Genomic DNA, 24,617 nt, shown 5'->3' with positions numbered 1-24,617 from the left:
CACATTAGGCATTTTTTTATGTTTTACTTCCATTTCTGTCCCCATATTTATTTATTATAAGCTGTTAAGATCCTCTGGGTGTATTTATATGGACTGTATTTTGATACGAACCAATTCTCTGGTTATGATTAGGTTTATGACGCATTCTACTTGTAAATATTAAGTATCTGCATTCTAAGGTTTTATTAATGGTGTACAGGGTAAATTAACGTTTCCAACATGGTGACTCTGTGTTTCAGTATAACAGCCACAGTGGCCAGTATTGGAGCAGCAGGAGTCCCTAACGCTGGACTTGTTACCATGGTGATAGTGTTAACCGCTGTTGGATTACCAGCTAGTGATGTCACTCTGATAGTTGCTGTGGACTGGCTGCTGTAAGTTTATCTGTTGTTCCTTCACATTAAATGTTCAATATTTGTTATTAGAAAAATGCTGCTGATTTAACCTGAGTGGTGTTTTTCAGGGATCGCTTCCGTACTATGATTAACGTGCTTGGTGATGCTTACGGAGCTGGCATCGTCCAGAAGCTATCCAAGAGGGAACTGGAAAGGATGGATCTGATATCAGATGTGGATGTCGCCAACCCCTTCGCTCTAGAAGCTACTTTGGATGATGAAGAATGTGAGAAGAAATCCTATGTCAACGGAGGCTTCACTGTGGACAAGACAGATGCAATCTCCTTCACTGAAACCTCCCAGTTTTAGCCTCTGGCTGGCTCAGAGGAGCAAGAAAGTGCCATACTGCTATAGAAGCAAACCTTTCATCATGTGTCAGCACCATGACGAGAGTCAACCCACTCAAGCTCAGACATCAGCAATAGCAGCCTTCATGAAGCTTTTGCAAGATGACCACCCTTCTTGTTGGACATTTACAACCAACACTAGACAAAAAGTGCTTCCTTCTTACACTGAAATTGTGCCAAGATTAAGAAAAGTCAGTTTTCTTCTTAATAAAAGTGTTCTTTCTTGCAAAGATGCACTTAAAAATGGCTGTGCGTGTGGGTGCATGAGAACATGTTTTTGTTTGTGTCTGAGGTGTGTGTATATACTTTGCAAAAAAGAAAACTATTAATTTATCACTAGTAATCAAATCAATAAGCTATATTTTACAGTTCATCCCTACTCTAGTTGCTCTTAAAATTAGGCAAAAATAATGTTTTCGGTGTGGCTGTTGTTGAATGTCACTGTTCCACAATGCACTGCTTGTATAAATACCTTTATATGTAAACTGTTCTAAACATATGAAGATTTTTGTTTTATTGAGTTGCATGAAGCAATATGTTAAAGAGTGCTGGCTGCGACCTGACTTTTTTAATGGAGACTTCACAAAGACTGAAGATAATTTAATGAAAGCCTCTGAAGTCATTGTACACTGTGAAATCTGAGGACATTTTTAACAAAACCAAATCACTGACATTGATTGATGGACTGTGTGTACGCAAAATGAAGACGGTACAGTATCTAAGTTGTACCTTTTACAACAGTACAGTTTTAAATGTCTGCTAATGGGTTTGTGTGTCTATAATTACATAATTGTATGTTTTCTTTTTAAGCGCAATGTTGCTACTATATTTTTAGCATTGTATGGCATAGAGACGTGCTCTTGAACTAATACAAATTCAGCTACACAATAGATGCATGGCAAGCAGCCATTTAACATATTTAATTTAACAAGTTACAGGCCTTTTTTAAATAATTAAAACACGACGTGAAAACCTTAACACATTTAGTAAAGTATTGTGACTTTACTTATACTTCTACATAATTTTGTACATGTTCTATGCTTTTGAAGACTGAGATGAGGAAAGTGATAAGGACTGTTAGACTAGCTTAACATTGAGGATGATGACAGGGTCAGCAGCTTACCTAGCCTTGTTCTAACAACACATTTTAAGCCACTATATGTAAATTTCTACAGCAACAAAATTATTTGTGGTTTTAAAAGAATGGTGTAGCTATTCCCTGAAAGCAGATCATCTATGGTAGGCTACCCAGTGTTTTCAATCAATGTTATAAGCTAATTGCCTTCACACTGAACTACAGCGTCCGTTTAGTCTTCTCATAAAACTCAGAAAGTAGATTAATTGATTTTTTTTTCCTGATAGTATTCTCTAAAAAGCTGTACACAGACTGTACACAATTAATGGAAGGAAGAGCTGTGAAGTCACTCATTGGTTTCTGATCTGCCTATATGAAGCCATTAAACCGTCACCATGATGGGTTTTTTGAGGCGGAAGTGACCATATTTGGATAAAAGGGGCAGGAGTTGCAGGAGCTTCAGTAGTCGGGGAATTTGTGACGGGTTATGGGTGAGCTAATGCTAAATGCTAGCTTCTGTTTTAGAAAAAAATAGGTTTTATTAAATAAACAAACTCCGAAAGACAGAATCTGCAGGCGAGAGACCTGTCAATCAACGCTGATACGGCAGACATTAAAGCTTCTATTTCACCTAATATCTGATTAAAGCATGAAAATGTTTGAGTGACAATATAGTCCTTAAAATGTCTTCAACACAATTTGACAGAGCTGAAAAACTGACTGGACTTAAAGCTTGGTTTTACCAAAATGTTTACATAAGGAACTTTGGGTTTAAAGAGTCACATGGCAATCCAGAAGAATATAAAGCACATACATGCACCCAGTATATTAATTATATTTTAAACTTAACTTGTCAAAACCTGCAGAAACCCTGAAAAAGGTATGACAGGCTGCATTCAGAGACAGAGTCACATTCCACAGGCTCTTACTGGATAGCTGCACTGCCACAACATAACAAAACACAGAGATTAAAAAGGCTTAAGAGTGGTTTACACTTCTGTGTCAAAGGCTAGTTCATGGGTGCCTGTCTAAAATGTAATTGAAAATTGAGGCTGAAGCTGGTATACTTCATAGGCGTAAAATTTCAGTTCCAAAAAATTCCCTAAAAGTCTTTTTAACAGGCAACTATATGGTTATTAAAGACAGTATAACAGTCATTAAAGGGAACATATTGCATCAACTTTAACACAAAGGTCTCAAATCTCCACAGAATGTGTTTGTAAAGTTTCAGCTGAAAATGTCTCACCAAAATTCCTTTTTTTTTCCCTTCGTTTTTTTTCTAAGTGAGCTGCTGTGTTACTTCCCTGTCTGTGCCATGGATACCATCATGTCACCATATCACTAGGGTGCCAGGAGTGTTTTGGTGGTCCTGGAAGATTAACTTAGGGTGGTAACTGTATAGTTTTGACATCACAAATACAAAGAAATCAAACAGCCTTTTTTTCAGACTCAGTTATCTGTAACTTTCTCTCTTGGGTGACTGTTTTGGTCATTGAATGTTAGACATATAATCAAAAAAGACCCCTTACTTATCACAATATGTCCCCTTTAATGACATGCAGCAATGTAACTGAAGCACTGGAGAGATAAAACTGTCCAACAGCCTTTGGAATCAATGATTATTGATGCTTTGATGGCAATACCACAAATGTTTGCACTTAATTCTCCCTGGCTGCACTTGCTTCTATGTGCCATTTTTGCTCTTACTTATGTTTGTTTGTGTCTATAAGTAAAAGCTGTTTATTTGGCTTTGTGCAGCGTCTGCATATCCTGATGCTGCCACGGCTACAGTTGGTCAGGAAATGCTGAAATACAGTAGTCATCTTGAAAAGACATGACGAGCTACCAGCCATGGTATTATGAACTTGTTTTTTTCAATATTAATGCTTTTCATATAAAATTGAAAAATGCAATGACTGCTGATTCCAAAATTGATAATCACTGTCATTATCATTTTATAGAAGAATTCCAGATGCATTTTCCTGTCCAAACTCACAAATGTCTGAGCCAGATATAAGCATATCAACTTTCCACAACCTGATTACAATCCCCTTTCCCATCATAACCTCAGTGTGGACAACAAATAATACATCCTTCAAACAAATGTGTAGACATACAGTAACTCGATCGGTTATTAGAAGACAGTCACCAGCTTCGACTTAACTCATTTCTGTCATCGAGCGCAGTAATTCACATGAGAAACACTTGTGAGAATTTAACAGATTGATGTGATGTACTGTTCTTTAAGCAACAGCTCATGTGCCAACGCCTAATGACATTAGTAATACTAGAATAGAAATTTAATGTTAGCAAATGATATTATATCTTTAAAATCCTAAAATGCTATTTTCAGTGGTCTAGCTTGTGAGAAAATGCTTGTAAAATTATTTTTCTGCTTGGTGTAATATACCAATCTTAAAGCAACAACTATCGTGACAATGCAATGCTCATATAAAGGCATTCAACATAGAAAATGAGTTACTTATCTTGCAAATGAGCTGAGTATTGTGCAGATTTTTTGACTGTAAATGTCTCTATACTGCCAAATGGGCTATTTTTGAAATGACACATGGGTGAATAAAGCTTGTTTGTATTTCTATATCGACCACAGATACCATGCTGATAAATCATATGAATCAGGTTGTATTTTACATTTCAAAAGCACACTTAAATGTCATCAACCCTTATTCTGTATAGACAACTACTGTGTGCAACATTATGTGTTACAGCAACCTAATAAAAATGACTGCTCATTGTTTTTGTCTGGTTCTGTCCACTTCATATTCAATACATTATAAAAAAAAAAAAATCAGTAAATGCAAGTTGGCTAAAATTTACTTAGGGGGTCAAATGAGTGGCCATTTTTGTTCCAAAAAAAAAAAAGTTGTAAGAAATGCATACAATTGTGTTGAAACAATGCTAATACATTTGTACACAGACTACTGATATTATTTGACAGTGGAAGCTCTATTTTCAGAAATATTGGATTTTGAATATGGTATAATAGGGTTAGGCTTAATATAATAACCCTAACACGTGGGGGGGCCTTGAAATTAAAAAATTCAGTATAGAACAGAATATAGCATAGAATATAAAATAATAATACTGAAAGGAAGAAAATAAATTAGAAGTCTTAAAATAGCATTAGAAAGAGCATAAATAACTGGTGGACGGACGTGACATTACCCATGATGATCTGGTCAGTACCAGTACTTTATTAGTAATAAACTTATATACTTACTATTGCTAATTCTCCTCTTATTCATAAATGTTAGTATTGTGGATCTAAAACAATAACAGCTGACACAAAAACACAAAATGTGGCAGTGGACGGATGTGACATGGTTGTTACAGATCCCATCATACTGATGCTCGGCAGCCATGTCACCGTTTCCACAAATGATCCCTGTGCAAAAACTAGGATCAGAATTATTTATTGTATAGTTTATCATCATACTAAAGAGTAAATAACAATATAGAATTGTTATTTCTTTATAAAAATGCTTATTATTAAAAAACTGTTGATTTAAAAAGTGACGTGTGACATTCTTAATGTATGTATTCACGTAACATAAGCAGGATGGATCAGCACCATACTCCATATTGCAACCTGTAAAAATAAAACGTGATATGTAGGATAGAATCTTGTAAGAAAAATTGGGGAATCTATAAGAATAGAATCTTTGCTTTTCAGGTAAATTCAGTTAAAATATAACTTGGCCATTTGTGACATGAAAATATAGCATTAATTGTGATGAAACTGGACATTTTTGACCTGAAAACATAGTTCATATGACCATCAACATGTTGCAACAGAACTGAAATCCTGTAAATTTGTGGGGATTCACTTATATTGATTTGTTATGCACAAAGACATAAATAAGACCTCTAAACAAATTTTAGCCGAAGTATAAACTCAGAGTCAGAAATCTTAAAATATGAGTAGTTTGTAAATGAGTCATGGTCTCTGTCTACCTGTTGATGTCCAAAATTAGTTAAAACAGACACATAAACCACTGCCACCTGATCCACTCCTCTAAAAAAGCCTGTAGTTTGATTGCATGGGACACCAAAAGGGGCTTCTGTTTCGGCGTCCCTTCTGCAATAGATCACAATGTTCCAAACAGCTCTAGTGCTTAATGCCTCACACACACACAGAGGAGAGCTATTTCTCTGATATATGGCAGCAGTTCACAGAGAGCAGCCTCGCCGAAGACACAATTTGCTTTTAATAGTCTTTTGGGTGATTTACCAGAGGACTCCACAATGTCAGCTGAACAGCGACACATGACGTCAAACCCACACAACCACTCATCTCCAGTTTAAATGTACTTTTTGATTTGAAAAAGGTTTATTTGAACCTAAAGACAGCTATTTTATCAGGCATTAATGGAGTAAGTGCATACATTTATCAAACCACTGCAATTACCACCCAAATACACCATGATAGGAGGCTACTAGGGATGTAACGATAACCGGTATAATGATAAACCGTGGTAAAATTCCAGACGGTTAGTATTATGTTTTAAATTCTAATTATTATGAAACGATTATTGCACTTTAAAAGCTCAAGGTGATGCTGCTTATTTCCTGGAGAAGCAGCAGCACTCCAGGTGTGCTTGCGCAGTTTGCAATGTTTGGCCTGTGAAAACATGGCTGAAAGCACCTGCACGGACAGCGCTCTGGAGATTCAGGGATAGCGGGCTCCCGTATGGAACTGGTCCAAGTGGCCAGAGAGAAAGCGAGAGACAGACAGAGAAAGAGAGAGAGAGAGAAAGAGAGTGTGTACAATAGTGTATATGTGTGACATTGTGAATGATTTGATATGGAAAATGGTCAAACAAGCTCCACTATGACCTGTCCAACTACTTTTTTTCACTCAAAAAACCACTCAGGAATCAATAGGAGAATTGATAAGGAATTGGATTGGTGAGCAGAATCGACAATCGCACTGATATTGATAAAATCCTATCAATTCCCACCCCGAGTGTAGATATCTCTTCTGGCCATAAGGTGCCATCTTTAATGCACATTTGTATGTTTGATGTTTACATGAATGTTTCTCCCAACAGAAAGTACACTGTGCGTGGAATTACCTCTGCCAAGGAATAGCGGAGATTAGGTTCTCATCGGGGTTTGTCTGTTTGTTTGTTTGTCTGTTAGCAAGATAACTCAAAAAGTTATGGACAGATTTGGATGTTTTTTTCAGAAATGCTGATACTGGCACAAGGAACAAATGATTAAATTTTGGTAGTGACTGTGGGGGGGTGTCACTGATCTGCCTTGGTGGAGGTCTTTGCTCTCCGAGTGCTTTCTAGGTGTAATTGTTTTTTTTTTTTCAAAATACAACTTAGTTACATTATTTCAGTGTGTGTGTATAAGCACTTATTGAACATTTTGAGCACATTTCAACAACACCGCGATAATAATGATAACCGTGATAATTTTGGTCACAATAACAGTGATATGAAATTTTCATATTGTTACATCCCTAGAGGCTACCTGTCTTTTGTGCAAACACACACACCAGCAGAGTTATGACATCTGAAGACTTCTTGGCAAGATGATGGTGAGTTTTTGTCTGGGTGGAAAGAAGAAGACAGGAGTGTAAACTTAATATCACCAAACACAGTTCAGTTAGTTTAACATATCAGTAGTCTCACAGCATAACTGTCTAAGTCATATTTTGGCATAAATTTTTATATCTGCAAAAAATGAAGCAGCAGCATTAGGAGAGTAAAGTTATGCAGATATCACATTTAGCCAAAACTATGACTTAGGCAATTATGCTATGACACTAAAGATATGGTAACTACAAAAATATAATATATAAATAAATAGAGATATTCTGTTGAATATCAGTGACTTTTTACTCTTTCATGCATAACTCATTGGAAAAATTATGTACATTTTTTAAGATACTTTTAATTGTACTGACACCTCACCTCTCCAGATTGTGGCTGGTTCATCATGGTGGACCTGGGGAGATGGACCTTCTGGCTAAAACTTCATCTACTTCAGAGTTTGAAGCCCCCTGAAAAACATCAACCACTGCATGTAAGAACAAAAATTAATCCATCTGTAAGAACCTCACTTTTGAACGTGTTAGTTACAACAGCGGGACCCACTGGTATATCACCAGGTAAACACAAACTGAAGTTAACACCAATTCTGTGATATTTTTATCAGCATTATCAAGTACTTACATAGACAAGTCTGCGCACGGCTTTTGGAGTTGTGAGGAGTCCTCGTACACGGTCGTGGACTTCTTCCCAGACTCTGTGTGGGCTGGACAGAGACCTAAACAATACCAGACAGTCAGGGATCGACTGGTATTTAGTGATGTATTTGAAAGGACTTGAAATGCATTTGATGCAATAAGCAAATAAACAGTGACTTTTTCTTTTGTTTTTGAGTATGGGTGATTCTATGAAACTGGTCCCTAAAAACAGGACAGAAGGGCTAAAAATTCAAACCAGATATAGACTAATGTTATGAAGCAAGTTTGGAAGCACTTTGGGTCTATGTTAATTATGTGCTACTATTTTTTTTAATATCTCTTTATTCTCTCACAGGTACATTTTGGGAATTGAACTAATTACGCAAGGCAGAGTGTTTCACAAAAATGACCACTGTTGCTAAATCATTCGCAATTTATATGCGTTTAACCGGGCAGGTTCTGCATGTAACTTAAGTGGACACAATGGGCTACATATAAAACCTGGAATGAGACTGCCAATTCATGAAAAACCCGCATGTCTGGATTAGAAAAACCACTATCGCCATCAAATTTAACACAGTGTCTTTATTTATAGCAGTATATAAGACCATTTCTAGTCATGTTTTCAAGATAAAATGCACTGACACCTAGGTAGTTTTTCATATCCCAATTTTAGTCCTATTTTTGGCCCAAATATTTTATAAAAAAAATCATTAAGTTTGGGATGGCTCAGAACAAGAGTTTTTTTTTTTTTTTTTTGCATTTATCTGAGGTCATCATTAGGCACATCCTGGGGTAAATATGTTTTTCTCTTTTATTATTGGGTCTAAACAGCTGACAAAGTGCCAGTTACCAAAATGTAGTCAGTTTCATAGAAGCACCCATATTCTTCCAATATTCATCTTTTATGGTACGAACCATAAAGTATTTGGTTAAAGGTTCAGTGTATAATCTTATATATAGTGATGTGGCTCAACACTACTTATCAAACGTACCTGCTGTGTCGAGCTTGTTCCCTGTAAGACCGCCTCATTGCAGAGGACTCATGACCCTCTGAAGAGCTGGAGTCTTCTTCAGCTGACCCTCCATCCTGACAGTCAAAGCACAGATGAGTCAAATCAAGACAAAATATTTCTTCCATGCTACACCTGCTTCTATAATGCAAGCTAGATGGCCAAATCTATATTAGCCAAGTCTATACCTGGTTTGGTTGTGGCTTTTTCTGTTAAAAAGCTACATTTTTATATTTCTAGAACATGAATGAAGATGACATGATGTTCATTTATTTATTTTATTTAATATTTATTTAACCCAGGTAGGTCAATTGAAAACCAGTTCTCATTTACAATGATGATCTGGATGTGAAGAAAGATGATTTGTTATCTATACATTATAGTATTTTTGTTGTTGTTTGTTTATTATGTGGAAAACTTGCCTGTTATGTCCCATAACTGTTTCATAAAAGTAATGAGCATCATTAAGCAGCTTCTTGGGGCTTAGTGGTATTGGCTGAACTTTGAACAGAACCAGGCTAGATGATTTTGTCGCTTTCAAATCTTTATGCTACGCTAACAAGAACTGACTCCTGCTCTACAGTATGAACAGAATATGGACTGACAGGATGATATCATGTAGTCTCTTTGCTGGAATCTTGATGTAGTCCGTAATAGTTCTACAATACTCGCACTTCTGACATGAATGCTACACATACCATATAACAACAACAACATCCTGGCCAATAAATCAAAGAAAAGTAAACTATCAAACATACCACACCATTAGATAGAGATGATCTTCGCTCTGGTGAAGAAAATCTCACTAGAACACAAACACACAAAAAGGCAAACAGGAAAAAACACAACAAAAAAATAAACCTCTTTTAACAATTTCAGAAACACATGACGTTATAAATAGTCTAAATCATTTTAGTAGGACTACATCATCAAAACAACCATTGCATGATAGGTAGGTAAGCAGGTCATGTCAGTGCAATATATCGATAACAGAACATTTTACAAGTTGTTAGTCTGAGATGTCAGGGATTGTAAACCATCTTTAGTAGGAACATCACAACATAATGAGGTGTTGTACCTTGGGCGGGTGACCTGGCCACAGTGGAGGAGGACTTGGTAAACATTGCTGAGTGGTGTGGAGATGCAGATCGACTGCTTTCAGGCCAGGACGCCAACATCTATAAAAAAATAAAAAAATAAAAAAATAAAAAAGACACAGTAACAGAGGTCTGTAGGTCACAGAAAGGTGTGTTTCCTTGTCAGCATAGTGGTTGAGCCATTTTACTGCGATATTGTGAAATAGAAAGTAAACTTCCGCTGCTTAAAAGTTTTAGTGTTTTCTTTCTTCACCAGGTGTGCTATTTTGTAAAAGTTCCATTCTGTGTTTTGACTTTTTTGTCTAATTGTGCCTTGAAGTACTAAAATGTAGACATAGGAAGTGGTCTAATTACTTTGTAATCAAAGTTATGTCGAGTTTTCAGGTTTTGGTAGTATTTATTTTACTGATAACTCTACTTTTACTCCTATAATGGAACAAACATTTCTGCACTTTCTACTCCTTACCTTTTCAGAATAGTCTTATTACTTTAATTTAAGGCGTTTGGTTCATGATTTACTGATAATTTTTTTTTAATTTTGCATCAACAATATGTGCACTACAAGAGCCACTTCTCTGATGTAAAGTATGTCAAATATAATGATATCACTACCTCAACAAGCTTCCATAGTTTGACACACAAGTCTAGAATGTTACACATATGTAGACATGACTTCAGTTTCAATCAAAGATCCACTCACAAAACATTTTGTTTGAATGGTAAAATGCATTGCACCTCTACAAGCTAATTAGTAAAATGGTTTATATTTCTTTAACAAAATATCTTCTTCAAAAATTATGTTTCATGATTAAGGACACTTCCTGTTCTTCTTTTATCATATGTAAGTACTGCGGTGTATAAGCTTAAAAAACAATCCAAACGCCACGGCAGGCTAAGACATGGGGGTTTACACTGAAGACGCATCAGACTCACCATTACAAACGTTCATGAGGTTTATTATCCATATCACAAGCGTAGAAAACAAGCACTTACTTCAAACGTCGTATATTCAATGCTGTGCAAAGATACCGTCATGGCCAGTGACAAAGACAATGGTGACGGTGACAATAACGATAATAATGACGGTCAACAGAAAGTTTCTCCCCAGGCTCACCCCGCCATCATGATCCAGGCAACTTGCACACCCAGGTGAGCACAGAGACTTAATAGACAACACCACACCCACAGTGCCACACTTAACAGGTACCAATATCCATGACGTCACACAAATAAGAGAAAAACCAAAAAAAAAACCACACAGTGCTTATGGCTCCTACAGTAAGTCTTATATCAGTATAAGCAAGACTGGAATGTGTGAATATGGATTTCAATATGGTAATTACTATTTCTTCATTGACAAAGAAATTGATATCTAAGCAAAGAACTGCACTTAGTGAAAAAGGTTGAATTTGTAAAAATAAAAAAGGGCAGCAATTCCAGTCTTAAATCCTACAAAAATGGATAACATCAGATTTAGTCCATGGGCCAAGACCAGATATTTGGGATATTGGTACCACCCAAGGGGGCAAGTTCTAGTGATGCATTTTGAAATGGCCTATATCTATAGATAATACTTTGCTATGATAGCCATCCCAGAGTAGTAGCTTAGTCATAGCTATCAGCAATTGAATAAACCCACTGTAAGGGACAAAATCAGAGGTCATAAAATGTCATTTGAATGTTTGGAATGTTAATACCAACACAGATTCACCACATTCATGGCCAGTTCTTTGTTATTATCAAAGATCTGAGTTACATATAAACCAAAATAAACAGTTTAGACAGTAGATAAGCGCATACTGCAACATTACACATATCACTTAAAATGACAAAATCAGAGGCCATAAATGTGGATGTTAATACCAACATAGATTCACCAGAATAATGGCCAATTCTTTGTTATCATCAAAGATCTGAGTCACATATAAACCAAAATAAACAGTTTAGACAGTAGATAAGCGCATACTGCAACATTACACATATCACTTAAAATAACAAAATCAGAGGTTATAAACGTGGATGTTAATACCAACATAGATTCACCAGAATAATGGCCAATTCTTTGTTATCATCAAAGATCTGAGTCACATATAAACCACAATAAACAGTTTGGACATTAGATAACTGCATACTGCAGTATTACATATCAGTCTTGAAGCTGAATAGATGGTATGCAACGTAACAGTGGTCAGTATTAACCCTTTGGAGTCCCTAGATGAGCCATCTCACATCCAAATCACAAACTGATTTAAGACAGCGTATCAGCAGACGGAGTCTCTCTGAGTCTTCATTTCAACTCATGTGAAAGTGTAGATGTCAAAGAAAAACTGAGACATCAATGTTGTTGAAAGGTCAAGTAAACCAGTCTCATGATACACAATAAAAACAGAATTTTCATCATTATTGTCATCATATTCAGTGCAGGAAGAGACCTTAATAATGGGTTTCTAAGAGAAGTGCTTGCACGAAAAAAAAAAAAACCCATGTCACTGGGTTTGGTGGCAACCAATCAGATGTATGGCATCTTGTGACATCTGATTGTTGTTATAAGTAGTTGTATATAATTTTCTGAGTTGTAAAAACGGTTCATTGAACATCTGTATCCATCGTATTGTGACACCAGATGTAAAGTGTTGTATATAGTTTTCTTAAAAAATATCTTAGGCACTGCCTACATTTTCATGGAAATAGTTGTACATAATTTTATTATTTGCTAAATTTTCTTTTTTTGAAGTTTTCAATTTCTAAGATCTAAGTTATAAAAATGGTTCCTTGAACAAGATTTTGTCAAAAAAAATAAATAACGAAACACTTGAATTTCATGTTTTTTTGTGTGATTTTAGGTTCAGTGTGTTAAAACAGCATGTCAAGACGAGGCAAAGTTAACAGTTTGTTAAGAAGAAATATAAAGGCAAAAACAAAAGTATTCAAAAATGGTCAAAATACACTTAGATTCCTAATTAACCCTTATTAGTTACCTGTTTGTATCCAAATCATTTCTTTTTCTGTTATTACTGCTACACAAAGCTTGGGCATTTTTAACACTAATGCTGCAAAGGACTGCTGTCTATTACAGCAGAATACAGTCGGACATACACTGGACATTTGGGATGCCAGTTCAATGTTGGCTACATCACAATTTATTTGAAATGTGTTTTCACTTCCTCTAAGGGTATTTACTTTGGCAAATAAATGCCAAGACTCCCTCAAGCAAGTTAAAGTTTTATGAAATTCAGGATTTTTTTCCGCAAATTTTGTAGAATCAGAACCATGGAAAAAAAGAAATGTAATATTTCCTGTGCTGACAATGGTCTCATGACTCATACTCATTACTCAAGAATTTACTCTTGATTGTTTCTTTTAATCTTTTGCACTTGTCATCTCAGAGACCTCTGCATTATAATTCCCATGTACCGGAATGTGTACAAATGGCAAATAAACTACCTTATAAGGCCCTAGCATCCAGACCTGCAAAGACACCAAAATACCTTATGTGTTCTTTTCTTGTCTGTTTGCAATGGGATTGGCACTATAACATGTGCTCTTATTTATGAAATGAAATGGTACATTCGTTTTCTGCTGCATAGTTGTGTCATTATTAAACTGCTGTCTTTGTTGTGATCACTCCAGAACTTTCATTTGCTTTCATTTTCTCTGTATGAAAAGAGAATTTCTGAAAAGTAGAGGCATAATGTAATGTCACAACCTTATCTTGGACCAATTCCACTAGCATTTTTACAGGAAAAGGTAGAATAATTCAGAAATACCACCATATGCCATTAAGCGTAATGATACATTTTTTGGAAAAAAAAAAAAAAAGAGTTACCCTATAATCATGACTAAGCTACTCATTTGGAAAGGCTATTATGGTTTAATACACATATATATGTCCTACTAACAAAATGGCACCACAAAGGTTTTGCCCCCTTTGGTGGTACCACTACCTGGCCTGGCCCATGGACTAATTAATAACTTCACAATCTCAGTGCTTCTTCATCTGCTGCCATCATGGAGGAGACTGAAGGACACCTTCATCCACCAGGCTATCAGGAAGCTGAACTTCCTCCCTGCTCTACCACCTCTCCCCCTCCACTCAATCCCCCCCACACACACACAAACAGTGATCTCAGGGACTTTGCATCTTGTCACCTTAGACATAATAATTCCTCTGTCACTTTACTCTTCACCTGTTCACCTTTTCTGAAAAATGCCACTCAAATATTTTACTGACACTTTATAGTTTTAGTTTTATTTGTTCTCTCCAACCCCTGCTGCTTAGAGTCACATTGTATGTTTAAAGTTATATTGTGTGTTTATAATTCTATTCTTTTTTTTTTTTTTAATCTTTTTCTATGTTCATTGTAACACTAGGGATCTTAGAGGGTTGCAGTTTCTTTTTTTCTGGATGTGCTGTGCATGTGGCAAACTGGCAAATAAAGCTGACTTTGAGCTTGCCTTGCAGTCACAAGGCAGACACTCCTGAAGGTGGTGTTAGATTGAATTACTTTATATCTATTTTTTACAAGCAGTGACATCAGCTAAATCTGAGGGCTTGTCACATCATTAATGGGAGAGGACAAAAAACATTGTCCATATTATATGTATTATAATATTGGCATTATATGTTCTGGATAATATATTAAAATTAAACTATGTGAGGTGTTTAGACGGTTACTCACTCTATCAGGAACTGTTTATAACTCACAAGTATCTGAAATATGTGACCCTGACTCTACACTGCTTTTTGTGAGTCATCAGAAAACAAAAGGTTAACCCACTGGTTTAATCTTTAACGATGTGCTGTATTGGGTCTAATCTTCATTTGAAAACTGACTGCAACCATAAAGCAGATGAAGTGGTATGACGACTACAATTTCCCTCTAAAATGTGGTGGGGTGAAAGGAGAAAGTTGCAGAAAATGAAAATACTCAAGAATTGTATAAGTACTTCAAAAGTATGTTTGCAGTATCTACACTACCAGGCAAAAGTCTGGACTCACCTGGTTTTTCTTTATTTTTATGACTATTTCCATTGTAAATTCTCACTGAAGGCATCAAAACTATGAATGAACACATATGGAATTATGTAGTTAAAAAAGATGTGACAAAACTCAAAGCATGTTTTATATTTTAGATTCTTCAAAATAGCCACATTTTGCTTTTTTTACTGCTTTGTGCATTCTTGGCATTCTCTTGATGAGCTTCATGAGGTAATCATCTGAAATGTTTTCCAAAAGTCTGGAAGGAGTTCCAAATGATGCTGAGCACTTGTTGGCCATCTGTGGTCCATCTCATGTCATTTAAATAAGAAGGTGAGTCCAAACTTTTGCCTGGTAGTGTACAATAAACATACTTAAGTGAATTTCCACTTTCATAAACAATTCTCATTGAAAAAATATTATATGAAATGGAGAAACATTTTTTTCCAAGTTGAGAGTTAAGAGTCATATCAGTCATATATCTGTGTTTCAGTAAGATACCAGTTAGAAGGCACTGTAACTGAGCTTATCACTGCCATCTGCTGGTTGGAAATGTTCAGTTGTATATGTTGATAAGATAAGATAAGATAAGATAAGATAAGATAAGATAAGATAAGATAAGATAAGACTTTATTGATCCCACCATGGAGAAATTTAACATTTAATAGCAGCAATATGCAACACACCAGTGCAAAAGAAAAGCAGGTAGAAATAAACATTCTTAAAGTATAAAAATTAAGTATAAAATTTAAAGATATTTACATATTTACATAGTGAGTTTATGTTCATTATGAGTCCACTTACAGGGTCAGGTGTACTGTCTGTGTCGAAGTCATCTGGGCTGGGAGTTGCAGAGTCCAGGCTGAGGCGGGCCAGGCGCTGGGTGTTTCCAGCCCTCAGTGGGGACATGGACCGGGATCTGGAAATGTGTGATGAGGAACTGGCAGGGCGGCCCCCCCTGGCACTTTGTCTCCTTCTCAGGGTTTGAGGTTTCCTTTGTGGAGAGGAGGTTCTGGGCCTGGAGCGTTGTCTTTGCCTCTTAAATGGCCTCTGGGAAAAAAATATTGGATTTTCCAAAACTGTCTGCCTCAGGTTCAGGACACAGACTACCTAATACTGTTTTTAATGTATTTATTATATACATTTAATATTTTATCAAATCAGAACTGTTGTGGTTTGAAGTTTATCTATTATGTTGTTGTACTGCATACTTTGCACACTGATCAACACAAACAAAAGCAAACAATGGTGACCAAAGATGCGTAATTTTTAATAATACCTTTAATGATGCCTTCCAGACATACTCAACATATGTATACACACACACACACACACACAGACTTTTTACCATGGGAACATTGGGGTAAATGTTGATCTCTGCATCAGCTGGACACTCAAGGATGGTTGTTTTGGTGGAAAATTCCATTCTTGGAGCAATACCCTGGCAAACAGAAAGGACACGTCATTATTTCAACATATCTTCCTGCTATAAATACCAAAAACAAAGAGGTACTCAGTGTTACACTATGAAGTTACAGATGGGTTAAATAATAATTTTTTAAAGTAATTATTAGCTAACAGGATCCATTCAAACCTTGGAATAACTGTCAATAAAATGAGCCAAACCCTGGCTTCCGTGTAGGTTAACCAGTGAAAGAGTGAGTGTGATGACTGTCGGGTTGTGGCGTCAGCTTGGAGGTGTCTCCAGCTGGTGACTGTGAGTTGCAGCTCGTTGGTAATGCTGCACACCTGGGCCCGGTGTGCAGAGATTATTTAAGCTCCTCCAGTCACACTCATTCTCTCTCTGACTCTCTTCCTAACTTGACCTCCTCCCAGGTATCCACAGCTTTTGTTGGGTTATGTTTGGTTGGGTTAATTCATTTTTTTCCTTGCAACTTACAACACTTTCACACACACTATTTTCACTCATGCATATCCTACACCACTGACTTAACTGACTTCCACACCTCATATAATTAGATCTTTAATTTGGTTCAATTGAGTTATTTAAGATTTGTTTGATTATTCAATTTGATTAAATATTTTCAATAAAGATAATTTGTAAAGTTGAACATGGTGTTGTCGCCCCTTTTTGTTGTGACCTTTTGAGCCAGGTCATGACAGTGAGTTACTAATACCTCCGCCCGGTCACACAACACTTTGCCCCTCCTGCTCACCGATACCCTTCCCAGTCAGGAATTAATTTTGAATTTTACACTTAAGATAACCATAAACTATATTTAACTAAGTTACTGTCCTTTTTGGGTGGTTCGGTCAAACCAAGACAAACATTACTCTGCCCAAAATGTAACTTTCAATCTGAGCATACTTTGCTGAATTTGATGAATAGTCTGTAAGAAACTGTGCCATCAAATTGTGCACTGCCCCTCTTTTAGTGGCAAGAAGTGTGTCAAATTTGAAAAGAATCGGGTGAATAGTCTTCAAGAAATTGGTTTGGACAAAAATTACAATATTATACAGTATATCATATGGTAAATTCTACTATTATATTGAAACTCCTCCCCCCAGGTACAAGCTGACTTGTATCTATGAAGTTGAATATGTAAGTTTATAAGATATTAAGGAAATCAAGTCCAGAAAGTAGACCTTTACAAAAAAATTTAATCTTAATTTTTTTTTTCAAAGTTATAGATGATTTCTGATAAATGAACATGATTCAAAAATACTCTATTAATTCTATAAGCCATATAAAAGTACAGAAACATATTTGTGATTAAAATATTATACTAGTAAATGTACAATATATTACTAGAAACAAGCAGATTGCATGTTGAATTTTTATTTTAGCAAGACAGCTCTCTAGAGGAATATCAATTTTACAAATAAGGAATTTTTCTAAATGCATTGATTCAACATATTTCCCAGTCCTACCAAAAACACAACCTAAAAAAGCCAATACAAGCCTATTAAAAAGAATTTAGTAAGTTACTAAGTCACGCTAACAACAAGCCAAGAATAAATAAACTTTCTGTAAAAGACAATACTATACTTAAATATACTTTCCTTAAATATGCCTCAATTAAAGGAGAAATAAAAATGTAGGAAAAATGTAGCATATACTTCATCAGTGTAAGTCTAATTTTGTTTTCAATGTCTCTGATAAATAGATTGAAAGCATGCTCTCTTATTTTTAGTTTAAAAGAAGTACAATAATAGTACTCCTGAATAACTTTTTTAGTAATAAGATTTGTTTAACCACTGCTTTAAAATGTGAATGTAATTGTTAAGTCATTAAAGTTGTTTACACAAAAACATTTACATTTGTCATGGTCACACTTCTAACATTTATTACGGCCACTATACCAAAGTCCCACTAATTGTTGTGCTAATGAGTTTTTTGACCCTAAAACACATATTACTTGAAGTCAGTGCATTTTAAAAGTAAGGCATCAGTTACACTTACCGGAAAGTATGGTGCTCGTGTCATTAGAACCTCTCGCTCCACTCCAGAGAAGGAAGGAACCAGTTTGGGCTCTGGGAATAAGAAACTCCGAGCATCTTCCTCAAAACAGGCGAGGGTGTCACCCACTGCCAAACAAAACATCTCTGTTACACAACTGTTTAGGTGGAAGCAATTAACTGACCATTTTGACAATTGCTATTTTGAAAGAAAGATGATGAAAGGTTAAGCTTAAGTTTCTGTCATTCAGATCAGACATGTACAATAAGATAAGATATGCCTTTATTTGTCTCACAAGGGGGAAATTCCAGAAGTTAATAGAGAATATGAAAATTCTACATAATTTCACCTGGAGGAATCAGCTGCACCAGTTCAATCCTGACTGTCTCATCTGAGGAAAACAGACAAAGTAAAATTTCATGACCTAGACTTGGACAATAACAAATTGTACATTTTATAGCTTGTTACTTTGGATTTTGTGTACACACGAGTGGAAAACGTCTTTCTGCAAACACATGAAGCACACCATATCACAGCACTCTCTCAAATGCATATGGAGGATATTCTTGTTTCTGTTGTCAGAAAACAGCAAACAGTCATGTTTTTCAGTATAGTGAAGGAATTTCCAGCTGATGAAGTTTAACAACATTTTAGATTATGTTTAAGTTCAACAGAGAAATGAACAGCAAATCATAATATTTGGTAAACTGCACAGAACTGCCATTAAATATCACTGTTATTTTGTTAAAAATTTATCTTTATTGAACTAAATCTAAATAGAAAGTTCTAGTATAATTTCACCTACTTCCAAGGTGCATGGAGAAGGAGAAAAAGTTTGTGCAGGTCAAGAACTCCAGCAGCACATGACGTATATACAAGAACTTTATTTCATTCTAAAAATACACCAATCCATTTCAGGTAGTGGCCTTCATCAGGGTCATCCATGATTTTTCCATGACCCTGATGAAGGCCACCACCTGAAACACGTTGGTCTATATTTAGAATGAAATAAAGTTTTTCGATATAACAAGTGCTGCTGCACTTCTTAACCTGCATCTTTATTGAACTATAGATACAAATAAAACAAATCAAATTGGAAAAATTAGGATTTAACTTGATGTTTAGGAGAAATAGGACATAGATTAAAAAAAACAAAAAAACAAAACTGTTTTCATACATTGGAAGAAAACTCCTGCCTCATAAAAAAAACAGATATTAACTTACACTCCAGCATCACCGCAATGTCTCCAGGGTCAACTGCATACCTGAATACCTGGACACAAACACATATTTCTTTACAACTCACATCATGTATAACATATATGCAGAGGAAGACTGGCTTGTTGCACAATATTTACATTTAGTTTGTAAAAATTTGTTTGAGTGAGGACCAGTGGACAAAAACATGACTCTGAGGGCAGATGTAGTCACAAACAGTAAGACAGAAGAGTGCAAACATGTAAAAATACAGATGTCTACAATATGAGGAAAACTTGCCTTTTCGAAGGTCATCTTCTCATGAAACAACAGAGGGAATACAGCAGGGAGGCACTCAGACCGACGGTACTGACCCATAAAGCACATGCTGAGGTAGATATCATCCTTGGCTGGAAGGTGAACTCCTGGACAAGAGACCTGACAACAGAGGACAAAATTTATTCAATGTGTCACTGGATTTAGAATAAGCTATACTAGTGCAGCTGCCAGCAGAGGGTGACAAAGTCTGATAAGCAGCAGTTTCCCTTGTCTCTCTTGAACACCTCAGGGAGGATATGTTCTTTACTGTTGTGCCTCTGTTGTTTGTTACCAGTCTAGTGTCCACACTTTTGGACAAATCGTTCTGTGTGTGAATTTAATGACAATTTGGTCTTTGTCAAAGAATAAGGTCAGGAGAAATTCTTGAAATGTCCATTTTACTTTATTTTCCACATACATGTACAGTCCCAAGATTTAGTTTCACAAAATGCTTGACATTCAGTTGCTCTCTAAAAATCAGCTAGTGCAAAGAGTTTGTACACAGAAATATTTCAGAGTTTATACTGAAGATCTTAGCTGCACACAATCACAGTTGATTCAAAATATAAAAATAAAGAAAGTGTCCAAATTGAAAAAAGACTAATGATGTTGCAGTATGTTTTTCTAGGGATTTTAGGTTTGTTTCAATATCTAATCCTAACTCTTCTCTACAGAGTTTTGCCACAAATTAGAGTGTTACTGACATTCATCATATTCCATGTTCTTAGAAAAAAATACATGGTGATATTGCATGTAAAAGACTCTTCCCAACTTCAGACATATCTTTAAAAATTGGTTCCCAGTATTTTATCTCATTAATTTATTCCTGCTGCAGCTTATTTGGCTAATTACACCAACAAACTGAGTACCTACAACACAGACAATACAAATAAAAGCATTAAAATGAGCTGAATGTGCTCAATCTTTAAAAGAATACTTCATATTTCACTATGTTACGAACAACATATTTGAGATATACAACCTGGACCAAAAAAAAAAAAAACATAACAAAACAGAAAACATCCCACACTCTATTATTTGTTAGACTGTCTGATTATGGCACACATTTGCAGTGGCATTATTTCAATAAAGTTATGCAATGTCACCACATTTATTTCCATCATTTGCTGAACCTAGACCTGAAATGAATCAACCCCACTGCGCTCAGAGGTTTGAACAGTAGGCAGAAGCATGATGGGTAATCACTTCATTTGCTTCTCTTTTTACCCTGATGCCCCCATTGCTTTGGAACAGGGTCAGCCAGTTAGGGTTAAATAAGTAATCCCTTTTCTTTCTTTTTTTTTTTTTTTTACAGGAAAGGGATAAGAAAAAAACAATAATTTGAGTAGTAACTAACTGGTCACCAAAGCTAACTAGTTAATTAAATTCTACTACTGATATTTGGAGATGCTCCTTTAGAATAACAAGCTGCTAAAATAGTAAAATAATAGCAGAACGCAGTGTAAAGATTTAGTAGCATGTACTTAAGGGCCTGATAATCTTTTCCATCAAATAACTATAAAAATATGTAAACAGTATATCAATGGCCAAAAAACAAAACCTCCTATCTGCAAATTTTTAGATTTTGAGTTTTCACATTAAATGGTGAGAACAAGGATGACTCCACATTTTCAGTCTATCTGCAAGATAATCCCACCCTTTCTTATGACATACGGTCACCTGACAACAACAACAAAGACCATAGTATAATGAAACTAAACCATCAATCAATCAAATTTTATTTATATAGCGCCAAATCATAACAAAAGTTATCTCATGACACTTTACATATAGAGTTGGTCAAAACCAGACTCTGTTTTGTATTTTGGCCATCAATATTAGGGCCATTCCACCGAATGGGTGCCATTTGCTTGCTATAACTTTTCCAAATTAAACTTCATTTTTATCTTTTTTCAACACTGAATCTAATAACACACATATTTAACTATGCAAAATGTGTCTTGGTCCATCTCAGGCAACTTTATTTCATTTTTTACAAGGTTTTCACGCGGAACATAATTGCATTTTTCTCAGTCCTATTACCAAAACTCATGTGACATTTAAAAAGCACACTTAAAAGCTTGTCAACTAATTCCTTTGTTTTCCTCTCAACAAAGTGTTTATTTTAAAGAAATGGTTGGTTACATGTTAAAATAATTAATATTTGTGACTAAAAAATCACTATATATGCACGCAAGTTGTAATTTTCTTAAAACTGCAAAGTCACTTTTTCATTTTAAAGGAGACCCAAACCTCAAATATATCAGAATTTTTATGATGCAATTCATTAAATACTTGGACAAAGAATGGACCACACATAATCGAAAAAAAATCTAGTGGTTTATCTTTATTTTTTAGAAAAAGTTATTTAGTAACAGGAATGAACATCGGGTAACAGGAATGAGTGGGTTTGTTAGGGTGGTCCAAAAATGTTTTTTTTCAGATTCTCTGGATTAGAACCCTGCATTTGCTTCCATATCTGGCCAGATTACTTCGGTCCAAATTTAATGCAAATTAATTAATATTTAGAGGTTGCACAGTGTTGTGTTAGGGTAACAGGACTGAGTGAGAACCCAGGGACACGACTAAAATGTATATTTTCACAAAAATATTATGGATTTCTCATGAAAAAAAAATTATTTAAAGCATAGATGGAATATGGAGTCACACAGCAATGCAAAAAAAAAAAAAAAAAAAACATTTCTGAAGTATTTTAATCATTATATTTCATGGTAAAGTGTAGCATTAGAGAATGGGGACAGGTAACAAATGCTATTTTTCAGTGTTCTAGGTAGTTTTTATTAATGTTTTCAAATAAATATTTGAAATTTGCAATTAGATCAATGTGCAGGACACTTTGCTTAATAGTAAAATGTATTTTAGAGTTGATTTTCATGCACATTTATACATACAATGTCCTGGGGACGGAAATGGCACCCATTCGGTGGAATGGCCCATTAACATTATGGCAAGTGGAGGTGCCAGTGTACTAGTTAGGCCTATTGACAGATATCAGGTCACTGCGGAAGCCTACATTCTGTCATGAGAAAACAGGTGCTGTGTGAGTTTATTTATTCGTACCAAAGCCCTGTTACTTTGTGTTGCGTCTGAAGTGCTAACATAGCTAAAGCTAGCTAAAATGTATGTCGACAATATTAAAATGACGATGATTAGGACACTGTCTGGAGTTTACCGTGTTGTTTTTCTTTACTGAATACAAAAGCAGCGTTGCAACACACCGTGGAAAGTTCAAAATTTACGAAGAAAACGCTGTATCTTACCGCTCTGAACTTTACTTCAACCACCACTTTGAGTGCTTTTCGAGACATTGGACTCTTCTATCAAAGGTGCTAATTGTCTATTAGCGTAGTGCTCCTCTTCAGACTCAATTTACCCCGTTGCCAGGGATACTACAACTTCCGGGTTTCGTTGCCACGCCAACCAAGGCACATCAGATTGTTTTACAGCAGTACAGCTTCGACTGTTAACAGCTGTTTTTATACTTTACACTACTGTAGTGGCCTTCGAGTTGATTTAACAGGTCCATAAATATGTTTTTTGTCAATAATAAAAGGTACATTTTAGATTTTATATTGATGGAAAACCTGGGAATAATTTAACCCTTTCATGCATGAATTAAGAGAACCTTATCAAGATTTTTTTCGTGAGTGTTTTTATTCCTCTTTAGGCATGAAAAAAACAATGAGATTGAATTATTATTCTTTTAAATTAACCTATTTTTTTATGGAGTTGCAAAAATGTCCACTCATTTGGACACCATGTGTTTAATTTTTGAAGCAAAGAAACATGTATTTAAATGCAACATCAGAAAGTGAAACTGTAAACTATGACACAAAAGCATTTTTAAAGCAGCTAATCTGATGTTTTCTTACCTTTTATCATATTCTAATACTAGTTCTTACTCACTTCATGGAGATATTAAAAAAAAAAAAAAAAAAACTTAAGAAAACTGTTAATTTTAGTCTAATAACAACTAGCAATTGATTTACACTCAATCATGTCACTGCAGATCAGGTTTATCAAGAACATAAAGTTATAGTAATGGTATGAATGTCAGTGTATTGGCCCTGACCAGGAAATGGCTAAAACCAGATGCTCCAACATTGGATGATTGGTATAAAATTATATGATATTTATTTCATGGAAAGACTAACATTCTCATTAAAAATGCAAATGGAAAAGTTTTTGAGACTGTGGGCTCAATGGATTAGATACATTAAACCCAGGAGACCAGATTTGCTATAACTTAGTGAAATATCATGTGGATTGTATTGTGTGTGGATCTTTAAGGATGGATGAGTGGAAATGACAGCCATTGTTCAACTGTTGAGTAGTATATTAACCTGTTTAAAATATGGTGGAAAACGTAAGGGAGAGCAGGGGTTGGAAGATCATCGCTGTTGAAACATGTCTTGTGTTTTGTTTTGTTTTTCTAGTGTGTATCACAGAGATCTTGTAAAATGCTGGACTATGTATGACCTCCCTGATAAAATAAAATTAAAAAAAAAAAGAATGTCAGTGTATTATGGGATGGT

General features: G+C 35.5%; 2 protein-coding genes across 2 annotated transcripts in view; one reads left to right on the top strand and one right to left on the bottom strand.

The window, feature by feature from the left end:
- Positions 1 to 4,575, top strand: part of slc1a1 (solute carrier family 1 member 1) — a 29,709-nt gene extending 25,134 nt beyond the window's left edge. The window contains exons 11-12 of the mRNA XM_030162557.1: positions 240 to 374; positions 464 to 4,575. Coding sequence (XP_030018417.1) covers positions 240 to 374; positions 464 to 704 — 376 coding nt within the window. The 3' untranslated portion in view covers positions 705 to 4,575. The remainder of the gene's footprint in view (positions 1 to 239; positions 375 to 463) is intronic.
- A 3,187-nt stretch (positions 4,576 to 7,762) lies between these two features.
- spata6l (spermatogenesis associated 6-like) lies at positions 7,763 to 23,675 on the bottom strand. The gene is made up of 12 exons (XM_030162909.1): positions 23,343 to 23,675; positions 20,044 to 20,181; positions 19,771 to 19,819; positions 18,896 to 18,937; positions 18,550 to 18,674; positions 16,474 to 16,566; positions 15,930 to 16,175; positions 10,129 to 10,228; positions 9,809 to 9,855; positions 9,033 to 9,127; positions 8,024 to 8,117; positions 7,763 to 7,851 (listed from the first exon to the last, which is right to left on the bottom strand). Exons 1-12 carry the CDS (start codon positions 23,388 to 23,390, stop codon positions 7,786 to 7,788), a joined length of 1,143 nt encoding a protein of 380 aa, XP_030018769.1. The 5' UTR covers positions 23,391 to 23,675; the 3' UTR covers positions 7,763 to 7,785.
- Positions 23,676 to 24,617: the final 942 nt, after the last annotated feature.

The sequence above is a fragment of the Sphaeramia orbicularis genome, chromosome 18 (genome assembly GCF_902148855.1).
Source record: "Sphaeramia orbicularis chromosome 18, fSphaOr1.1, whole genome shotgun sequence".
NCBI classification, from domain to species: domain Eukaryota; kingdom Metazoa; phylum Chordata; class Actinopteri; order Kurtiformes; family Apogonidae; genus Sphaeramia; species Sphaeramia orbicularis.
Note: the sequence above shows the minus strand (reverse complement) of the source record. Positions and strands in the feature narration are given on the sequence as shown.

Bases quoted from the DNA above. Each gene is read 5' to 3' on its own strand.
- spata6l (XM_030162909.1), bottom strand. From the start codon at position 23,390: ATGTCTCGAAAAGCACTCAAAGTGGTGGTTGAAGTAAAGTTCAGAGCG. The intron at 10,229-15,929 runs GTAAGTGGACTC...ATTTTTTTATAG, and splicing joins CAGACAGTACACCTGACCCT to ATGTTGGCGTCCTGGCCTGA. The intron at 7,852-8,023 runs GTAAGTACTTGA...GATGTTTTTCAG, and splicing joins CCGTGCGCAGACTTGTCTAT to GGGGCTTCAAACTCTGAAGT.